This window comes from Dromiciops gliroides, chromosome 2 (genome assembly GCF_019393635.1).
Source record: "Dromiciops gliroides isolate mDroGli1 chromosome 2, mDroGli1.pri, whole genome shotgun sequence".
Classification (NCBI taxonomy): domain Eukaryota; kingdom Metazoa; phylum Chordata; class Mammalia; order Microbiotheria; family Microbiotheriidae; genus Dromiciops; species Dromiciops gliroides.
Genome location: NC_057862.1, coordinates 25978193 through 25999927, shown reverse-complemented (window position 1 = coordinate 25999927; position 21735 = coordinate 25978193). Strand labels below are relative to the sequence as shown.

Below are 21735 nucleotides of genomic sequence, written 5' to 3'. Positions count from 1 at the left end.
ATAAAACCTGTTTTGGCAAATATACTAAAGTTTTCTGGATGAAGTAGTTCCTTGTTTATAAAGTCTTGAAGCCTACTCACTCCCATCATGCACTTCTCCAAAGTCCTCTAAGAAATATTCAGGTTTTTTTCAATTGAATTTTTAATTCAATTTTTAGGAAGCCAAAAAAGGAAGCAAGCATTTATTAAGTGCCCTTAGTATGTGCCAGGCACTGTGTTAATTACTTTACAGTTAATATCTGTCTTATTATGACCCCCCATTTCATAGCTGAGGAAACTGAGGCAGATAGAAGTTAAGTGACTTGCCCAGAGTCTAGTCACAACCTAGCAAGTGAACCCAGGTCTACCTGACTCCAGATCCAGCACTCTATCCACCCCACCACACAGTTGTCCCCAATTCTTAGGAGACTGTAGGGTTTTACATCTCACAGCCATACTATAATGCTAATCAAATATTAGTGTCTTTAAATGAGTCTTTACTAAGGAAAAATAGAGTAAAGGATGTCATCAAGGAGGCTTGTTATATGTCAAAGAGAAGGGATAATCACTGGAAAGTCTATGTGTACCAGCGCAATCCATGCAACATCAGGAGAAATCACAAAAGACTTCCAGCACATTGGGTGGACCCTCCAGTGGTGAATTTGTGGTATGACACAGTCAAGAGTCACTCAAGAATGGGTTGGGACTCACTCTTCAAGAAAATACCCACATCAACAAAATCATGGCTCCAAAAGACTTATGAGGTACAACATGAACACAATCTAATTCACCAAAAAGAAAAGGCACTGCTACAAATGGCGGTCCGTCTTTCATGTTTAGTTATCACACACTGAAATCATGTTGTGGATTGAATATACTAATTATGAGATTCAGCACAACTACCTTATTACTGTAGGGTAGAGTTCTGAGGTGTAGATGTAGATCGTGTTGAAGGCAGCACTTATCGCCAGTTTTCCACTCAAGGCCAGCAGCGTGGGATTCCAAAACAAACCTATGGAAAGATTAAAGGAAGGATGACTTCTGTCAAGACTGAGGTGGGTGGTGCTTTCATTGGAGGGCTAAATTGGGATGAAATTGTTGTTCCCAAGAGATTTAAACCTCAAAAAGGAGTGGGCTAGAGCCAGCTCCACTGGCTCAGATTGCTCAGTTGTCAGTGAAAGCATTAACTCCTTGGAAATGGGCCAAGGCTACAGATCAGGGCTTGATTTATTGTTTTGCTGATTATCTAGTCTTAAGAAAGTGTGAGCCTGGGCAAGTCACTTAACCTCTGTTTGCCTTAATTCCCTGGAGAAGGAAATGGCAAACTACTCCAGTATCTTTGCCAAGAAAACCCAATAGATAGCATAGTTCAAGGGTCACAAAGAGCAGGACACAACTGAACAACAACTTCCTGACTCCAAATTCCATCCTCTTATCTACTGTGCCACTTAGCTGCCTAGAGTTTCTGTTGATGGAAGGAGTGTCCAGACCCATGACACTTCAGGTCCTTGAAAGATTGAAGGACATTATTATTAACTACATGCCTCCCACCACCAACAGCTGACATTTCCTGAGCACCTTAATGTCTTCAAAGCTCTTTTCAACAGACAACTGATAGCTAATCTCTTGGAAGATACAACCCATCGATGATAATTGTGATATGATACTACATCCTCCCTCTTTCTCAATGTCTTTTAATGTGCCACTGGTTTCATGAGGTCAACGATGTCACTGCTCCCTTCAACAGTACAAATTATAACCCATCTACTCACCCTTATCCTGGACCACTCTCGCCTCTACTCTTTCACAGATACACCCTTAAGGAACTGCCTCAAATGCTTCCAGTCTCACCCTAGGTCTTCTTGAATTTTATGACTACAGATGACACACTCAGACAGTCTACCCACCATCGCTTGTTCTTGCTATGTGACCACTCCACACCCTTTTGCATTTGCACATTTCCTCCTCTATATCTATTTGAATATTTCTTGCACATAGGTCACCACTGAAAATATGCTAGATCCTGCCTGTGCCCGTCCTGGATCTCTTTCTCGTTCTCTCTGTTGGAGTCCTTAGAGACCCAGGTATTCCAAGATACTCAATCATACATCTCCTAAAGACCTGCCATGTCTAAAAGACAGTTCTGTATACTAGGGGTTAGCTTGGGATCATAATAATACTGCAGTTTCCTAAACGCAGATAGTGTAATTCAGTGAAATCATTCAATCTATATTCATTCAGCTCTTGCTATGTGAACAGCCCTGTAGTTAGCACCATAGATGTCATGTTAGAAATATCCAACTCACAACCTACTCTTGATGAGCCTACAATACAATGGTATAGTCAAGACCTTCAGCATGCTCTAGGGTTTTGATTCCATGGGGTCATTGACTCATTGATTTAAAGCTGGAAGGGACATTGGGCTCATCCATTCCAACCCCTTCATTTCATTAATGAGGAAACTGAAACTCAGATAGGTAAGATGATTTACCCAAGGTCACATAGATAATGATTGTCAAAGCCAGGATTTGAACCCAGGCTCCAGATCTAGCATCCTTTCCATTCCATTGGGAGTTTGCATAGCTCAAGGCATCGAAATTTACAAGTAGCATTCTGCGTGAAGATGCCAATGGCAATGAACTTTCAGGGTATGACACTGTAGATGAGGTCCCAAACCCCAAAGCCCAGAGCATCAAACCTAATTCCATGGAGGGAGATTATCCTCCATGGCTATTTCCCCCACTCATGCAGATTACAACCTGTTCCACAATTCAGGAGAGGATTTCCATGAGCTTCCATGACTGGAAACATCCATTCCCTGGTGGATAGCTTTCTATGTAGGACAAGAAGAGAGGATGGGGTCTGGACCTGGGGTTTCATTAGTGTATGGGACCTTGGGATGAGGAAAGTTCCCTCTCCCAATGCAGGTCAGCACTTTGTCTTCAACTCAGAGTTTTACAAGTTAAGTGACTTGCCCAGGGTCATCTAGCAAAAATGTATCTATCAAGGGTAGATCTTGAAACCAGATTTTCCTGGTCCTTGGGCATATGACATATTTTTTTAAGGCACCCTCTACCACCAATCGCCAAAATTGATACTCTAACGTTGGGAGCGTTTGGGAGAAGCATAAGCAGATGGGCTCGGCTCTGTCCTTGGATCAGAGCAGAAAGGTTTCAATCATTTGCTTGAAGCTCTGCTTCTGAAGATTTAGTGTGTTCTAGTGTATTTTTTTTTCAAAGAGAAAGAGAGAAAGAAAGAAGCAGGAGAAAGTGCAAGACTCTCTATGCAAGGTGGCCATTTCCATGCTGGGTTCCCTTTCCTTCTTCAGTCTTTGTCATTTTGGCCTTGGGGCAAGAAGAAGCTAGCAGCTGCTACAGCCTCCAAAGGAGATGAAGGTGCTTTGTTCCTTGGTCAGACCTGAGGCAGTTAGCAGAATTTACTGCCGGCCAAAAGCTCTGGGAAACTTCCCAAGGGAGATGAGAGGGAGACAGATAAGAAGGAAGGGTGGAGATGGGCAGCTGGGCAAGAGTAAATGAGTGAGTGTTGATTCATTCTCCTCTCCTTCTGTCTCAGGCCATGGCAAGGAGCCAGTTGCTGCTTGCTACATATTTAATTTAAACCTTTGTCTGCCCTAGCAAATAAATATTGAATGAGTGAAGGACAAACCACATTCTACTTTGTGCAAACCCCGTTTCCTAAGGAAAGCCTTTGCTTTCTTGCAGTGAAAAGTACTGAAGTCTTTAGATCTCTCAGAAACTTAGTCACTGGCACTAGAGAGAGGCTTGGAGAGGGTGGGAGGAAGCCTTCAGGGTGGAAAGGAAGAATTAGGAAAATATTTTTCTTGATTGTTTTTCTCCCCCCCCAGGGGGAAGGAAGAGATGAGATGTGAGGAGAAAGTATGTGGACAAGTATACTCTAAAATGAAAATGACTTTAAATGAATTTTCTTTAAGAGTTAGACACAAGGAACCAAGGAAGATGGCTCAAGGATGACTGCCCCAGGACAGGAAATCTCAGCACTTGGAGGGGTTAATTCTCTTCAACAAACACTTAAGGCCAGTCTTTGCATCAGGCACTGCCCTCAACGGGCTTACATTCCAGCATACTAACTAGTAAAGATAAAATATATACAAATTGATTTTTATCAGAGAGAGGGAGTGCTAGTAAATGGGGGAAGAAGGAAAGACATTGGGTACAAAGTGGCATGAAAGCCACAGTCAAACCGAGGCATCTCCAAGGGAGTATCTGATGTGAAGGTCAGTCCCATTTAACCAGTGTCTGGCTCTATCACCTATGGGCCCCACAAAAACCTTTGTTGTTGTTTGTCCTGCATTTTAGAAGAGGACCGTGACATCAGGGTGATGTCATAACTTGCGCTGAATTGGATTTAAGTAAGGCAGAGCTATGCAAAGTCACCAACTTCACTCTCTCCTCCAGAGCCATCTGAGACCAGTGCCAAGATATACATACATACATACATACAAACATACACACACACATATATCTATAGATAGATGATAGATAGATAGATAGATAGATAGATAGATAGATAGATAGATAGATAGATAGATAGATAGATAGATAGATAGATAGATATCAGGACTATTGGAGATGGCGTCAGATGTTTAAGGCAATTGGGGTTAAGTGACTTGCCCAGGATCACACACAGCTAGTAAGTGTCTGAGGTAAGATTCCTCATTTGTAAAATGAGCTGGAGAAGGAAATGGCAAACCACTCCAGTATCTTTGCCAAAAACAGAACAAAACAAAACAAAACCAAAAAAAAAAAAAAACCCAAACCATATGGGGTCACAAAGAGTTGTACATGACTTAAAACAATTGAATAACAACAACAAATTGTATAACACCTACTACGCAACAGGCACTGTGCTAAGCAAAACAACCTTCAGGAGTAGGTGTTACCATTGTCCCCATTTTATAGTTGAGGAAACTGAGGTAAACAGAGGCTAAGTGGCTTGCCCAAGATTACATAGCTAGGAAGTATCCTGGGCTCAATTTGAACTCATGTCTCCCTGACTCCTGGACCAGTGATCTATCCACTGTGACACCTGATTGCCTCCTAAACATCCCCCCAAAAAGTTAAAAAAAGACCAGAAGTCCACCACCATTTCAGAAATAGAGGACCAGCCTCTCTCATTCAGCTTGGTATGAAAAAAGACATTTGCCAAAAAAAAAGTTGAATTTGAAATTGAGGAGATGCCCATCAATTGGGGAATGGCTGAACAAACTGTGGGATGAGACTATGATGGAACACTATTTTGCTATAAGAAATGATGAGCAGGATGCTATCAGAAAAACTTGAAAAGACTTACATGATCTGATCCAAAGTGAAATGTACTGTATACAAAATAACAGCAATATTGTAAGATGATCTGCTGTGAATGACTTAATTATTTTCAGCAATACAATGATCCAAGACAACTCTGAAGTACTTATGAAAAATGTGATCCATCTCCAGAGAAAGAACTGATGGTATCTGAATACAGATTGAAGCATAATTGTTTTTAGTTCCTTTTTTCTAAAGTTTTTTGTATGTTTTCTTTCACAACCTGAATAATGTGGAAATGCTTTGCATGACTATATAAATATATAAAACTTATATTGAATTGCTTGAGTTCTTGGGGAGGGGTGGAGAGGGAGGGAGGAAGAGAATCTGGAACAAAGTTTTTTAAAATTGAATTTTAAAATTAAAACTTAAAATTTAAAGTTTTTACATGTAATTTGGGAAAAAATAAAATTCTAAATAAATGGAAATTTTTTTTTAAAAGAACACCTAGTCTCGATACTAATCCACTGTTGGTGAAGTTGTGAGCTGATCCAACTATTCTGGAGAGCAATTTGGAACTATGCGCAAAGGGCTATAGAACTATGCATACCATTTTATCCAGCAATACCACTGCTAGATTTATATCCCAAAGACATACCCAAAAAGAGAAAAAGACCTATTTATAAAAAAATACTGATAGCAGCTCTTTTTGCGGTGGCTAAAAATTGGAAATCAAAGGAATACCCATCAATTGGGGAATGACTAAACAAGCTGTGCTATGTGATGGTAATGGAATATTATTGTGCTATAAGAAATGACAAGCAGGATGATTTCTGAAAGGCCTGGAAAGACTTGTATGAACTTATGTATAGTGAAGAGAGCAGAACCAAGAGAACATTGCGTCCAGTGACAGCAATATTGTATGATAAAGAATTGTGAATGACAATGATTCTCAGCAATACAATGATTTAAGACAATCCCAAAGGATTATAGATGAAGCAGACTATCCACCTCCAAAGAAAGAATTGATATTGATTGAACACAGACTGAAGCATACTATTTTTCACTTTCTTTCATTCAAGTTTTCTTATACAAAATGACTAATATGGTAATGTTTTGCATAATTGCACATGTATAACCTATATCTGATTACTTACAGCCTCAGGGAGGGGGAGGGCAGGAAGGGAAGGAGGGATAAATTTGGAACTCAAAACTTTAAATAAAACTTTATTATTTAAAACAAAAACAAAACACACACACACACACACACAACCACCCACTCTCTGCTGTAGCTAGTTCCCAGGTACCAGTTCTAGCCCCAAGACCCCCATTCCATCCTTGCCTCCTTCAGTGTGTTTTATAAGACTAACAGATCAACAAGCATTCATTAACACTATTACCCAGAATGCACTGTGCTAGGAGCTGAGGATAAAACAACAAAGATGAAACAAGACCACTGGGCATCATCCCTCAAGAGCAGGGCAGAACCTTAGGGACCATCCAGCCCAATCCCCTCATTTTAAAGACTGAGGTTCAGAGGGGTTCAGGGCCTTACCCAAGGCCACATAGGGCACAAGTGGCAGAATCAAGATACCCACACAGGACCCCTAACTCCTAGCCCAGCCCATTTCATTACACGTGGGCTCCCCAACTCTGACACACAAGATTAAGAAAATGGAAGTTCATTTACATTTGGCCAGTGAACAACACATTTACTAGGCCACGGTTGAAAGAAGGTCTTTGTGGTTGTTTTTTAAATCCTCCACACTCTGAAAACACAAGTGATTTTCCAGCTAAATGATGCATTTCTATATTCAAATTGATGGACCTGGAGAGGAAAGCCAAATCCTGAATTGTTTACTCTGACCATTTGCTGCCACTTCTGTGTTCACGGGGCTTCCTTTTGCTAACGGGACATCCTCCAGTGACTTGAATGTTCACTATGCCCATTTTGCTTCTGTAACTTACCAAAGTTGGGCTTCTGGGAAATTAGGAATCCTCAGAAATGGAAATGATCAGACATGCCTTTAAAAGTTGTTGATTCCTTTGAGACCATTGCAAAACTTTTTTGTCTTGTTGTTTGTTTAAATCATTCTCATCCTAACTTCTTGGGAAGATTTTAGATTATTCTACAAGAGTATCTTTTTCTTCTTAGAAAAAAAACACAACAACCAGGAGGTCAGCAGTACAAGGAACAAACATTATATCATGGAGGGAAATGAGTCACCGGGCATCATGCTGAGAACTGAGTCAGTTTCAGACTGACTCACATCTTTCTGGGCCAAGGAACAATTCTAGTCCTGGCCTGATGGAAAATGACTCACATGTTACCTCGGCAAGGTCTCCTCCACATGAAATCACCTAGAGTCAGAGAGGTTTTCATATAGGCAGCTGTGCCGGAGCTCTTATTCTCTGCTGGGAACAACTGAAACACGAATTTCTCTAGTCATTATGGGGCTTCAATTCAAGTTAACAAGCAATCTTGGGCACAAACTCTGTGCCAGGTAATTGCGTTAGGTGCGGGGGCTGCAAAGATGGAAAATAACAGTGCTATAATGTACCTTAGAAATCACCCACTCCAGGTCCATTTTACAAGTAAAGGAAATGAGACCCAAAGAGGGAAAATTACTTCTCTAAGAACACAAAGGTGGTCAGTAGCAGAGCTGGGAATGAACTCAGGTCCCCTGATTCATCATTCTTCCGCTATACAATGACTCATGTCCTTACCCTCATAATTTACTTCTTGTTCAGTCGTGTCTGACTCTTTGTGACCCCATCTGGAGTTTTCTTGGCAAACTACTGGAGTAGTTTGCTATTCTCTTCTCCAGTTCATTTTACAGATGAGGAAACTGAGGCAAAGAGGGTGAAGTGACTTGCCCAGGGTCACACAGCTAGTAAGTATCTGAGGCCAGATTTGAAAGCAGGTCTTCCTAACTCCAGGCCTGGGACTCAATCCACTGCACCACCCAGCTGCCCCATCCTCATTATAGCAGGGCCAAGGGAACAATTATATTAGTTCCAATATGAAATGGATACAATCTGTCATTTAATCTCTTGTGGCCTTGATTTTCTCTTTTGTAAAATGAAGATACTAATAGTATCCACCTCATGAGGCTGCTATTAGGGTCCAATAAAATCATGTGTGTTAGTAAAGTGCCTCATAAACCTTAAAAATGCTACATTAATGTCAGTTGTTGGCTCCTAGGGACAGATACTCATACTCACTTAGGTATTTGATGGCTGTCTCTGATCTTCAAAAAGCCTTAACAGTGTAACATCTAAGTCAGTTCTGAGTTATCATTGCCAGGATGGCAGGAAATGATGACTTTTTAGATGTCTACCTGGGCAACTACCCAATAAGGGCCAAAGTTAAAAGAAAAAAGATACAAGAAAAATACTGAATATCAGCAAGAAGCATGTGTGACAATGAAGAGGACTGGCTTGGCAGTCGGGGATCCAGGTTCAAATCCTGATTCTACTTCTGAGTTACCTGCGAGACCTCTGACAGGTCACTTCCACCGTATGGGGCTCAGTTTACTCACCTGTACAATGAGTGAGTTGGGCTAAATAATAGGAACATAAACTTACAACAATAAAGGACCTTTGGGTTTATTGAGTCCAGTTCTCTTAGTTTATAGATCAAGAAACTGATTAGTAATTAGTGGTAAAACCAAAAGCCTAACACAGGTCATCTGATTCCAAATAAATCATTCTCTCTGCATCAACAATGCAGCTTCATTCACATTTACGGGCTCAAGGAAAAATGTTGATATTGGCAAGACCCAGTAATGGGGGTTACAGCTCCAAAGGCAGCAGAAACCACTGAAGGAATGCCTTACTAGGCACTGAGAACATTGGCACTTGGAAAAAAAAAAAAAGGTTTTTTAAAAGGTGATTCATTCAGGGGCGGAGCCAAGATGGCAAAGGAAAGACAGCGATTTGCCTAAGTTCTTCCCAAGACCTCTCCAAATACCTTCCCAAAAGCCATAAGACAATTCCTAGAGCACCAGAGCCCACAAAAATACAGGGTGAAATAATTTTCCAGCCAAAGACGACTTTGAAGGTTGGAAGGAAAGATCTGTTGTACTGGGGTGAGAATAGAGCACAGTCCCAGCGCAGACCCAGCCACAGCCACAGCAAACCAGGAGTAGGCCTTGGGATCCTATCAGCAGCAGCAGCAACTGCTTCTGGAACTCAGCCCACAGACAGTAAAGGGGTTGAAAAGTTGGCCAGGAGGAGATTACGTGGATCTCTTTGCTAGCACTGAGGAAAGGGAGAGTTGGAATGGAGTAAAGTATCTCACATAAAAGAAGCAAGAAAAAGCTTATACAGTGGAGGGAAGATGGGTGAGGAAAGTGAGTGAACCTTACTCTTATCAGAATTGGCTCAAAGAGGGAATAACATACACACTCAATTGGGTTTAGTAATCTATCTTACTCTGCCGGAAAGTAGGAGGGGAAGAGGATAAGGGGGGGCGGGGGGAGGTGATAGAAGGGAGGGCAGATTGGGGGAGGGGTCAATCAGAAGCAAAACTCTTTTGAGGAGGCAAAGGGTGAAAGGAGATAGAGAATAAAGTAAATGACATGGGGAGGGAGTAGGATGGAGGGAAATTCAATTAGTAATAGTAACTGTGAAATGATGAGCAGGAGGCTCTCAGAAAAACCTGGAGAGACTTACATGAGCTGATGCAAAGTGAGATGTACAAACTAACAGCAATATTGTAAGATGATCAGCTGTGAATGACTTGGCTATTCTCAGCATTGCAATGATCTAAAACAACTCTGAAGGACTAATAAAAAAAAAGTGATACATCTCCAGAACTGATGCTGAATACAGATTGAAGCATATTTTTTTAGTTTCTTTTTCTTAAGGTGTTTGTCTGTTTTCTTTTACAACCTGATTAATGTGGAAATGTTTTGCATGACTACACATGTATAAATTATATTGAATTGCTTGAGTTCTGGGGCAGGGGAAAAATAATTTGGAACATAAAGTTTTTAAAATGGATGTTAGAATTGTTTTTACATGTAATTGGGGGAAATAGAAATCCTAAATAAATGGAGGGGGAAAGGTGATTCATTCTATTGATTCAACAAACATTTACTGGTGCAATGCACCAGATTCAGCACTGAAGAAGATGCAAACATCAATACTGCGCTCTTCCATTGATTTCAAAGTTTTTCAATGGACTCAAATACTCAAAACTCCACCTAGACAGGGTGGATTATGCAACCTGTCAGTTTATCCAAGGCAAGTCTTGTTTTAAACTTCACAGGGACATTGGGGGCAGCTAGGTGACTCAGTGGATAGAGCACCAGCCCTGGAGTCAGGAGTACCTGAGTTCAAATCCGGCCTCAGACACTTAACACTTACTAGCTGTGTGACCCTGGGCAAGTCACTTAACCCCAATTGCCTTACAAAAAAAAAAAAAAAACAATAAACTTCACAGTGACACTGTCATTCATTCACCATTTAGTGGTCCCTTCCTAGGAAGAGAAAGCCTCATTCCAAGAGCTGAGTACAGCTGGGAAAGGGAAGACTAGAGTCAGACGACGTGGTGCTACTTCTCCTTCTGATGCCTGACCCTGAAAGTCACATCACCCCTGTGGGCTTCGGTTTCCTCCTCTGATGAATGAAGGGTTTGGACTAGAAGCCTTCCAGCTCCATGGTCCTAGCTGGGGAAGATGAGACATAGACAGAAATAACTGATGATGCTGGCCCAGAATGGACTCTGATTGGATAAGCATATAACAACTGGATCTTCATTAACACTAAGAGGAAACAAGAGAGAAAGGGGGAAAGACGATCACAGGAGGAAGCTGTCTCACTGGAAACCATAGCTCTCCTAAACCTTGAGGAGAGTTCTACTCTACACACACCTCCCACTCCAGGCAAACAGAGAACTCAATCTATAGCCTTGTCCAGGGGCAAGGGCATGACTGGACTGAGGTCCCATGCTCTCTCCCTGACCCCATGCTACCTTTTTCTATCCTCCACAGGGTCCGGGTCAGGGCTGAGCACAAGGCAGACACTCAACAAATACTTATTGCATGGAAATTAATTAAGATGGAGGAGAGAAAAGAGGAAAAGGGAGGGATTGGGAAAGTGAGGAAGAGATGGGGAGAAACTGATTAGGAAAGAGAAGACAAAGGAATATTTGTAGGCAATGGTTTAAGAGGTAATGAATGCAGTTAATCACCCTCAGAGAAGGAGTAACAAGGAAATACAGTGGCAATAAGGCCAGGACAAGTTGTTGGTTTTTTTTAATTACTCCTGGGTTCTCTTGAATCAGGCAGTGAAATTCCCTAATTTAATAGAAAATGCCATGAGTTTCCATTCAAATATCAATATGGATGTACAGAAATATTTATAGCAGCTCTCTTTGTGATGGTAAAGAACTGCAAATCAAGGGAATGCCCATCAATTGAGGAATAGCTGAACAAGTTGTGGTAGATGAATGTAATGGGATACTATTGTGCTGTAAGAAATGATGAGCAGGCAGATTTCAGAAAAACCTGGAAAGACTTAAGTGGACTGATGCTGAGTGAAGTAAGCAGAACCAGGAGAACATTGTACACAGTAACAGCAACACTGTGATCGACTTAGCTCTTCTCAGCAGTGCAGTGATCCAAGACAATTCCAAAGGACTCATGATGGAAAATGTTCTCCACATCCAGAAAAAAGAACTGTGGATTCTGAATGCAGATTGAAAAATATTTCTACTTTTGTTTTTGTTTTTTTTTCTTTTTTGAGGTTTTTTCCCTTTTGTTCTGATTCTTCTTTACAACATAACCAATGCAGAAATATCTTTAATGTGATTGTACATATAAAACCTATATCAAATATCTTTCTGACTTGGGGAGAGGGAAGGGAAGGGAGGGAGGCAGGAAAATATGGAACTAAAAATCTTATGCAAACAAATATTGAAAACTATCTTTACATGTAACTGGAAAATAATAAAATACATTTATGATTAAAAAAATCAATGTGGAGATCAATCTATCAATCAGCATTAATTAAGTGCCTACTACATACCCAGGCACCATGCTAGGTGGTTCTGGGATATGAAGACAAAGAACAATATTTACTCTCAAAGAGTTTAAATTCTAGGGATGTACTCCACAGAGTGGCAAATATTAAATTATTTGGATTATCTCCCATTTGCTTACTCATTTTAATAACTCCCCTCTATTAACATGAATAATGAAGGGGTGAGAAATGGCACAATCTTGCACAAGCTTAATGGACAGAGAGCAGGCACCAGAATCAGAAAGACCTGGGTTCAAATCCTGCCTGGGACTCTTTGTCCCAGTCAATCTCTAAGACTATCTTCTGCTGAGTAGGTGTTAATCTTCATTAGTTGAGAGAGTTTCCTGGACAGGACACCAATGAAATCAAAGGTCTAATTAAGAAAAGAAAAAAAAGATGAAAAGGTTGACCTTTGCACATACTAAGCACTTAATAAATTCTTGGCAACTGGCTCCATTCTAAAATGAGTCTAAAAACGTTATAAATTTTCAAATCCCAAGTCAGTGAATACCATCAGTATTTTATGGCCCCTCCCCCCTGCCCTGCCCTTGTTACTAGGGGATTTTCTTCAGTCCTGAGAATTTGTGGAGAAATCATCTGATTCCTCTCATGGCCACAGGCTATATACATCGGCTAATTTGCACTTACCTGAGTGTTCACTTAGGCACATAGTCAAGATGCAGGCAAAGCCTGCAAAGATGAGAAAAGCAGAGGTGGTTTTCCGTCTCCCTGCCCTAGAAGAAAAAGTACACAAGGTCAGACACGGCAGATGGCACAATTCACGTGGCGGCTGCCTTCATTTCCACGAGTAAATAACGTCAGTGAATTCTTGGCGGAGCCTGGAGTGCTTGGCTGAGCCAAGGCAAGCCGTCCGTCAAGCTCATGGATCCTACTGTGCACCACCTGGGCAAGATGCAAATAACTTAGACCGACAGAGGATTAGAATCTTGCCCCAACAGAACTGGGGATAGATGCCCACAGCAAATTGGCCCGGGCTTCAACCCTTCCAGTCTCTTGATAAAATGTGAAACCTGCTTCTCTGGTAAACAAGAGCATCTCTCTCTCTTGCCAAGCTTAAAATGTTGTTATCCAGGGAGATATGGTGCTGTGGAGAACCGGATTCAGAGTACAGGGTTCAGATCTTCCCCCTAGTCCTTACCCCCGCCCCCCACCCCCGTGTGACTGGCTTTGAAAGTGTTCTCAAGTTGAGTTCACAGTCTAGTTTCTGAGAACAATACCTTATTTTTTCTTTTTTTTTTCTTTTTTAGTGAAGCAATTGGGGTTAAGTGACTTGCCCAGGGTCACACAGCTAGTAAGTGTCAAGTGTTTGAAGTCGAATTTGAACTCAGGTCCTCCTGAATCCAGGGCCAGAGCTTTATGAGAACTTTTAAAAGACAATGGGGAGAAGTAGAAAGAGTCTAGAATCTAGAATCTTCTAGGATCTGGGAGTGGGGAATGGGAGGAAGGTATAGGACAGTTCAATGCAAAAACCCAAGTTTGGAGGTTGGAGGACCCAGCTTTTCCATTTCTTGCCTGTTTGCCCTTAAACAAATCACATAACTTCTCTGGGTCTCAGTTTCCTTTGTTTGTAAAAGGAGGGTGTTTGGCTAAAAGAAGAAAGGTCAAAATTTAGGATAAAGAAGACAATCTTTTCAGAGACCAGAATGCTTTCACCAAATCCCTGAGAGTCTGGTCCACAGTGTTTCTTCCCCATCATTTTTAGCTAGAACATTACAGCTTAAATGCTGTAAATGGAAGGAGTGATTAATTTCCAAGAATCTTAATTTCACTAATTCCCAGAATTAACAAATACACTGTGAATCTGACACATTCCAGAAGAGTCAGGAAAGGGTATTCTGGAAATAGTTTGTCTTGTATGAAAGAAAAAATATATAGTGTGGGGGGCATTTCTATTCTTTTTCCCTATTTGATAATAGGGAGGAAAAACTGACCACTAATAATGAGCATAGAGCCTGGCAAATGTTTTATTTGTCTCTAATGCCCATAATTATCATTAAATCTTGTTAAATACATTACTCCCCTTCACAAAAGCTATAGTTTGTATGCCCAAAGGGCTATGGGACTGTGCATACCCTTTGACCCAGTAATACCACTACTAGGTCTGTATCCCAAAGAGATCTTCAAAAAGGGAAAAGGACCCACATGTACAAAAATATTTCTAGCATCTCTCTTTGTGGTGGCAAAGAAATGGAAATCGAGGGGATGTCCATCAAGTGGGGAATGGCTGAACAAGTTGTTGTATGTGAATGTAATGGAATACTATTATGCTGTAAGAAATGATGAGCAGGCAGATTTCAGAAAAACCTGGAAGGACTTAAGTGGACTGATGCTGAGTGAAGTGAGCAGAACCAGGAGAACATTGTACATAGTAACAGCAACAGTATGTGATGATCAACTGTGATAGACTTAGCTCTTCTCAGCAGTACAATGACTCAAGACAATTTCAAAGGACTCATGATAGAAAATGCTCTCCACATCCAGAAAAAAGAATTGTGGATTCTGAACGCGGATGGATCTGTACTGTTTCTACTTTTGTTTTTGTTTTTTTTCTTTTTTGAGGCTTTCCCCTTTTGTTCTGATTCTTCTTTCACAACATGACTAATGAGGAAATATGTTTAATGTGATTGTACATACATAACCGATATCAGATTGTTTTCTGTCTTGGGGTGGGGGAAGGGAAGGGAGGGAGGGAGGGAGAAAAATGTGGAACTAAAAATCTTATGGAAAACAAATGTTGAAAACCATCTTTACATATAACTGAAAAATAATAAAATACTTTTATGGGTTTTTTAAAAAGCAATAGTTTGGATGAACATGACTTTTTATTGTTCCTCACACATGACCCTCCATCTCCCACCTCGATGCCTTTGCCCTTTCAGTCCCCATGTACTCTCTCCTCAATGTTATCTCTTAGAAATCCTATTTTCCTTAAAGTGACACTTTTTCCATGATTCCTCTAAGGAGTCCTCCAGCTGCTAGTGCTTTCTAGTCCCCCCTCCCATTTAGCTATATCTATTTTGTATGTATTTATATGTACACACATTACCTCCCCTGGGAAAATGTAAACTCCTTGAAGGTGGAGACTCATTTTTTTTCTTTGTATCCCTAGTTCCTAGTAGGGAACCCAGACCATAGTAGGTGCTTAATAAATACTTATTGCTTGACACTGTGATGAAATAATGGGATTTAGCAGATACTCAAAGACCCACCTGGAGATTAATAGAGACTGATTGAATCAAGTGAGAGTGATTGACTGCTGATTAAGCCTACTTCAAGTTAATTAGATTGTAATCACACCTGGCTAGCCCTTAAGAAGGTATTGTTCGGGGCAGCTAGGTGGTGAAGTGGATAGAGCACCAGCTCTGGAATCAGGAGTACCTGAGTTCAAATCCAGCCTCAGACACTTAACACTTACTAGCTGTGTGACCTTGGGCAAGTCACTTAACCCCAATTGCCTCACTAAAAAAGAAAAAAAAAGAAGGTATTGTTCTCAGAAACTAGACTGTGAACTCAACTTGAGAACACTTTCAAAGCCAATGGATTTGGATGACGCCAACCAATCACCTTGAAGCAGTGTGTAAGGACCGCCTCTGTTCCAGAACTATAAAAAAGCTTCCACAGCCAGCTTAGAGTGAGTTCCTGATTAAAGCAGGCTCGTGGAGGAGGACTTCAGGAAGAACCCATCCAGGCTGGAACTCTAGGCTAGACTGGAGCTGAAGCTTCTGAACTGGAGCTGAAGCTTCTGAACTGGAGCTGAAGCTTCTGAACTGGAGCTGAAGCTTCTGAACTGGAGCTGAAGCTTCTGAACTGGAGCTGAAGCTTCTGAACTGGAGCTGAAGCTTCTGAACTGGAGCTGAAGCTTCTGAACTGGAGCTGAAGCTTCTGAACTGGAGCTGAAGCTGAAGCTTCTGATTTAAGGCAACCACAATTTAGATTTTAAACATCACAACACTTAATAAAGCATTCAAAGATCTGCAAAGCCCTTTCCATTCATGATTTCATTCAAGCCTCATACCACCCTGTGAGTGCTACAATTACTATGATCCTCATTTTACATATGAGGAAACCGAGGCTGAGAGAGGTTAAGCAATTAGCTTAAAGGTTCCACAGCTAAAAAGTAGTTCGTGGATGTTGATGCAGAGTCAGTCAGAAGACCTGTATAACATTCTGGGTTCTGACAGCTGGACCTTGATAAAATGGGGACTGAATGTGGAATAGGGGGTTCCTGGTTTGAAATCTAGGCTCTTTGTCACTCATTACCTGTGAGACCTTGGACCAGTCACTCAACCTGGGTGTGCCTCGATTTCTTCATCTCTAAAATGTAGAGGTTGGATTAGATGGAGTCTCAGGTCCTTTCCACCTCCAAATCTTGGCTCCTGGAGGGTTTACCTAAATCTAATGAGGAAGGGGGCAACTAGGTGGTTCAGTGGATAAAGCACTGGCCCTGGATTCAGGAGGACCTGAGTTCAAATCCAGCCTCAGCTACTTGACACTTAACTAGCTATGTGACCCTGGGCAAGTCACTTAACCCTCTTTGCCCTGCAATAAATAAATAAACAAACAAACAAATAAATTAGATAGATAGATAGATAAATTTAATGAGGAAATATTGCCAACTACTCCCTGGCTTCATTTAAGGACTTACTTCCTAGTCTGTCCAGCAAATTAAAAAGGTTTGCAAATGACTCACTTTGCAATTGTGCTAACTCTGAGAGCCCAAGGGTCCTTCATAAGCACAATCAGGTTTATAATATTCCCTTGTTTGGTCAAAATAAAGTTAATTTACTTTCTGCTGACATGTCTGGCATGAAGCCTTCTCTGATTCCTCCAGTTAGTGATACATTCCTAGCCTTCTCAAACTACTGGTATTTATTTCTCTGTTGCTGTGAAGATGTCCTCCCCTTGGAATGGAAGCTCCCGGAGGGCAGGGTCTCTTTCACTTTGTCTCCATATTTCAGTGCCTGGCACACTTCCATACACATAGTAGGTGCTTAATCTCTATTTCTTGAGATGAACTGATTTAAAGCTTACTGTAAACTTTCAAAAGTGGAATGGGTTTCTTTGGAATAGCAAAATGCTCTGAGTTTCTCCAAGTGAAGGAATATCAAAGACTTAAGCATTTCTGTAAAGCTATGAGAGAAAAGCAGTCACTCAAAATAACACCTACCATGGGGGATGGAGCTAAGATGGTGGAGGAAAGGCAGCAACTTGCCTGAGCTCTCACAAAACCCCTCCAAGTACCTTCAGATAATGCCATAAGAAAATTCTCTTCTTTTAAAATGGAAAAACAGTTTATTTTTTTCCACAGGTATCAAAACAACCAACATACAAAGAGGCACAGGGCAGAAGCAAGAAATTGATTAGATCCTTTGTTCTTTAATTGCACATTGTGAAAGGGAATTGACCAGTAAGGGACATGATGCCTTTCAGGGCTTTTCAGATTAGAATGCAAACAAAAGCAAATCCTCCATCCTATGGATGTGGCCAAGTCTCCTTTCCCATTCTCCTCTCTACCCCAAGGCAGCTGTAATCCCTCCAGGGAGGAACTGTCAGGCTCAAGAAGCAGGGGCTCTAAACTAGCCTTCTCTAGTCCTCTTCATGAACAGACTTGGCTTTTAACAGGGTACGGACTGGATCTATAGAGAGGGACAATCCCTGGCACCCACAGTGCCACACTCTTTCTATATATCTTTTCTGGGGGGACAATGAGGGTTAAGTGACTTGCCCAGGGTCACACAGCTAGTAAATGTCAAGTGTCTGAGGCCGGATTTGAACTCAGGTCCTCCTGAATCCAGGACCATCGATTTATCCACTGCACCACCCAGCTGCCTGGTGCCACTCTCCTGGACACAACTACATACCTCCAAGATGGAGCTGTCAACCAACTTCATTCCCAGCTATTGTTTAGAATTACACTTGGGGCTCTCTAATGCATCCATGGTTGGTGGTTGGTATAAGTCTAAAAGGTATAAAGCCAGGGATAGCCAGGGATGCCATCCTCTTCTTGTACCCCTGGAGAGGTGCTGCTGCTGTATTCACAAACCCCTGGAGTGTTTAACATTGCCTTCTAGCTGGATCTGTGCCCCATGCTTTTTCAGTGTTACATTTTATTGGGATCGCCACTTCCTCTTCAGGCTCCTGCTCACTGATGAGGAAGGTTCTTCAACTAGCAGCTTACAGCAAACCAACAATCTTGGCATTACCTGGCCAAACCTATTCTATTTCCATCTTCTAGTGCCTGGCCCTGGATTCAGGAGAACCTGAGTTCAAATCCGGCCTCAGACACCTGACATTAGCTGTGTGACCCTGGGGCAAGTCACTTAACCCTCATTGCCCCAAAAGAGGAAAGAAAAAAAATTGCATTACTCCAAAGATCACAAGTGAAACAGAAGGTACCTGCTCAAGTCAGGGGAAGGAACACAGAATACAGAATAATGACATTAAGACGATTCTTAGAGCAGCAGAACCCACAAAAAGATGGAGCGAAATACTTTTCCAGCCAAAGACAACTTAGAAGGTCAGCAGGAAAGATCTGTTGTACCAGGGTGAGTGCAGCACAGTCTAGCACAGTGGAGGAGAAGATAGGGGAGGTGCCAGGGAGTGAGTGAACCTTACTGTCATCCAAATTGGCTCAAAGGGGCAGCTAGGTGGCACAGTGGATAAAGCAATGGCCCTGGATTCAGGAGGACCTGAGTTCAAATCCGGCCTCATACACTTAACACTTACTAGCTGTGTGACCCTGAGCACATTGCCCCACCAAAATAAATAAATAAATAAATATATATATACATATATATATATATATATATATATAAAGAATTGGCTCAAAGAGGGAATAATATGCACACTCAGTTGGATATAGAAATCTATCTTACCCTGCAGGAAAGTAGAAAGGGAAGGAAATATGGGGGGGGGGTGTAAGGGTGTGATAGAACAGAGGGAAGATTGGGGAAGGGGGCAATCAGAAGCAAAACACTTTTGAGGAGAGATAGGGTGAAAGAAGGGGGTATGTGACTACACCCCCAGTCCTTCACATGGACTCAAGGGAAGAAAAATCAAACTATTTTGACTCTTCCTATTTCAAAAGTATTGTGACACAAGAATCTCAGTGGTTTTGCTGTTCTATTGAAAACAATAGAATAAATGAGGGGAGGGAATAGGATGGAGCAAAATACAATTAGCAATAGTAACTGAAAAAAAAATTGAAGCAAGTTTGATAAAGGCCTCATTTCTCAAACATATAGAGAACTGGGTCAAATTTATTAAAATAAGAACCATTCCCCAACTGATAAATGATCAAAGATATGAACAGTTTTCAGATGAAATAATCAAAGCTATTTATAATCATATTTTTTAAATGCTCTAACTCACTATTGATTAGAAAGATGCAAGTCAAAACAATTCTGGAATACTATTTCATACCTATTGAATTGGATAATAGGACAGCAGAGGGGATATGGGGGGAATGAGATATTAATGCACTGCTGGTGAAGTTGTAAACTGATTTAAACACTCTGTAGAACAATTTGGAAGTATGGTCAAAGGGGTATACATGCATACTCTTTGATCTAGTAATATCACTACTAGGTCAGTATCCAAAAAGAGATAAGAAACAAAAAGTCGAACTTGAAATTGAGGAGATTCCCATCAATTGGGGAATGGCTGAACAAATTGTGGCATGTGATTATGATGTAACACTATTGTGCTATAAGAAATGATGAGCAGGATGCTCTCAGAAAAACCTGGACTTACGTGAGCTGATGCAAAGTGAAATGTACTGTATACAAACTAACAGCAAATATTCTAAGTTGATCAGCTGTGAATGACTTTGCTATTCTCAGCAATACAGTGATCCAAAACAACTCTGAAGGATTTATGATGAAAAATGTGATTCATTTCCAAAGAAAGAACTGATGGTGTCTGAATACAGATTGAAGCATATTGTTTGTTTATTTTTCCTGAGGGTTTTTTTGTCTTTTTTCTTTCACAACCTGACTAATATGGAAATATTTTGCATGACTACACATGTATAACATATTGAATATCTTGCCTTCTTAAGGTGGGGGGAAAGGGAAAAAGAAGAGAATTTCAAGCACTAAGTTTAAAAATGTATGTTAGGGGCAGCTAGGTGGCACAGTGGATAGAGCACTGGCCCTGGATTCAGGAGGACCTGAGTTCAAATCCGGCCTCATTCACTTAACACTTACTAGCTGTGTGACCCTGGGCAAGTCAGTTAACCCCAATTGCCTCACTTAAAAAAAAACAGTATGTTAAAATTGTTTTTCCATGTAATTGGGGAAAAACAAAATTCTAAATAAGTGGAAAAAATACATACATTTTTAAAAAATGACACATACCAGGGCTTCTCGATGAAGTATATACACAGAGGGCATGCCGGGACTTCCACCAGACCATACAAAGCTATATTCAGGTACAGATTTCCTTTGAACTCGCCAGCATTCAAAGTAAGGCCATAGTATACGAGGCTACACACATACCTGAAAAAAAACATCCATTAATGTTGTTATCAATTTAGTATTGGTCATATGTTCCCCATATTGAATCTGAAATACATTCTCTTTTTTGTTACTGTATTACCCTGCTGGTTCACACTAGGCTCATGGTCCACTAAGCCCTCCAGATCTTTTTCAGATCAACAGCTCTTTAGCCACACCTCCTCTCCCTTGCCTGTGTGAAATTGGCTTTTTATATCCTAGGAAAGAACCTTACACTTGTCCCAATCTAAGCCTTAAAATTAGCCTCAGGCTCCCCAAATGGAGCCTCCCCTCCCCCTCCGTTTCAGCTGCAGGGGCCTCTGAGCCTGGGCTAAGCAGTGCAGAGGAAAACCCTGGGCCCTGGGTGTGGCACAGCCCATGTGGAGCTTCCTTCACCCAGGCCCTAGCTCCCCAGAGCTCAAGGCATAGGGCTCTGAGGCGGCCCTAGGGCAGCTAATCAATTAGCTCAATGTGTGTGGGGTTCCCAAGGAGAGAGGCCTTTTATATACCGGGGTAGTTAGACAGTCAGGGAGGGGGAGCAGCTAGGTGGCGCAGTGGATAAAGCACCAGCCCTGGATTCAGGAGGACCTGAGTTCAAATCCGGCCTCAGACACTTGACACTTACTAGCTGTGTGACCCTGGGCAAGTCACTTAACCCCCATTGCCCTGCCAAAAAAAAAGAGTTTAGATAGTCAGGGAGGATGCTACAAGGACGGTACAGAGACAGAGAGAGGAGCAGAGCAGTGAAAGCAAGAGAGGCTGACAGTGAAAGTGGAGAAGGAAGGGGCTTTGGGGCTTTTTTCAGTTAGAAGAGGGAGATGCTATGGAGAAAGGAGACGCAGACGGACGCTAAGAAAGTTGCAGGCAGGGCTGACAGTGAAAGGAGAGTGAAAGGAGAAGAGGGAAGGTAGTGAAAGACAGAAGGAG

General features: G+C 41.5%; 1 protein-coding gene across 2 annotated transcripts in view; it reads right to left on the bottom strand.

Moving 5' to 3' along the window:
* LOC122739788 (solute carrier family 22 member 15-like) overlaps positions 1-21735 on the bottom strand; it is a 278490-nt gene that overhangs the window by 188834 nt on the left and 67921 nt on the right. For both annotated transcript variants that reach the window (XR_006354678.1, XM_043981479.1), the window contains exons 5-7: positions 20671-20811; positions 12941-13026; positions 882-990 (exon numbers count right to left, since the gene is read on the bottom strand). Coding sequence is in view for 1 of the 2 variants with exons in the window: in XM_043981479.1 (XP_043837414.1) it covers positions 882-990; positions 12941-13026; positions 20671-20811 (336 nt within the window). In the remaining variant the exon portion in view is untranslated. The remainder of the gene's footprint in view (positions 1-881; positions 991-12940; positions 13027-20670; positions 20812-21735) is intronic.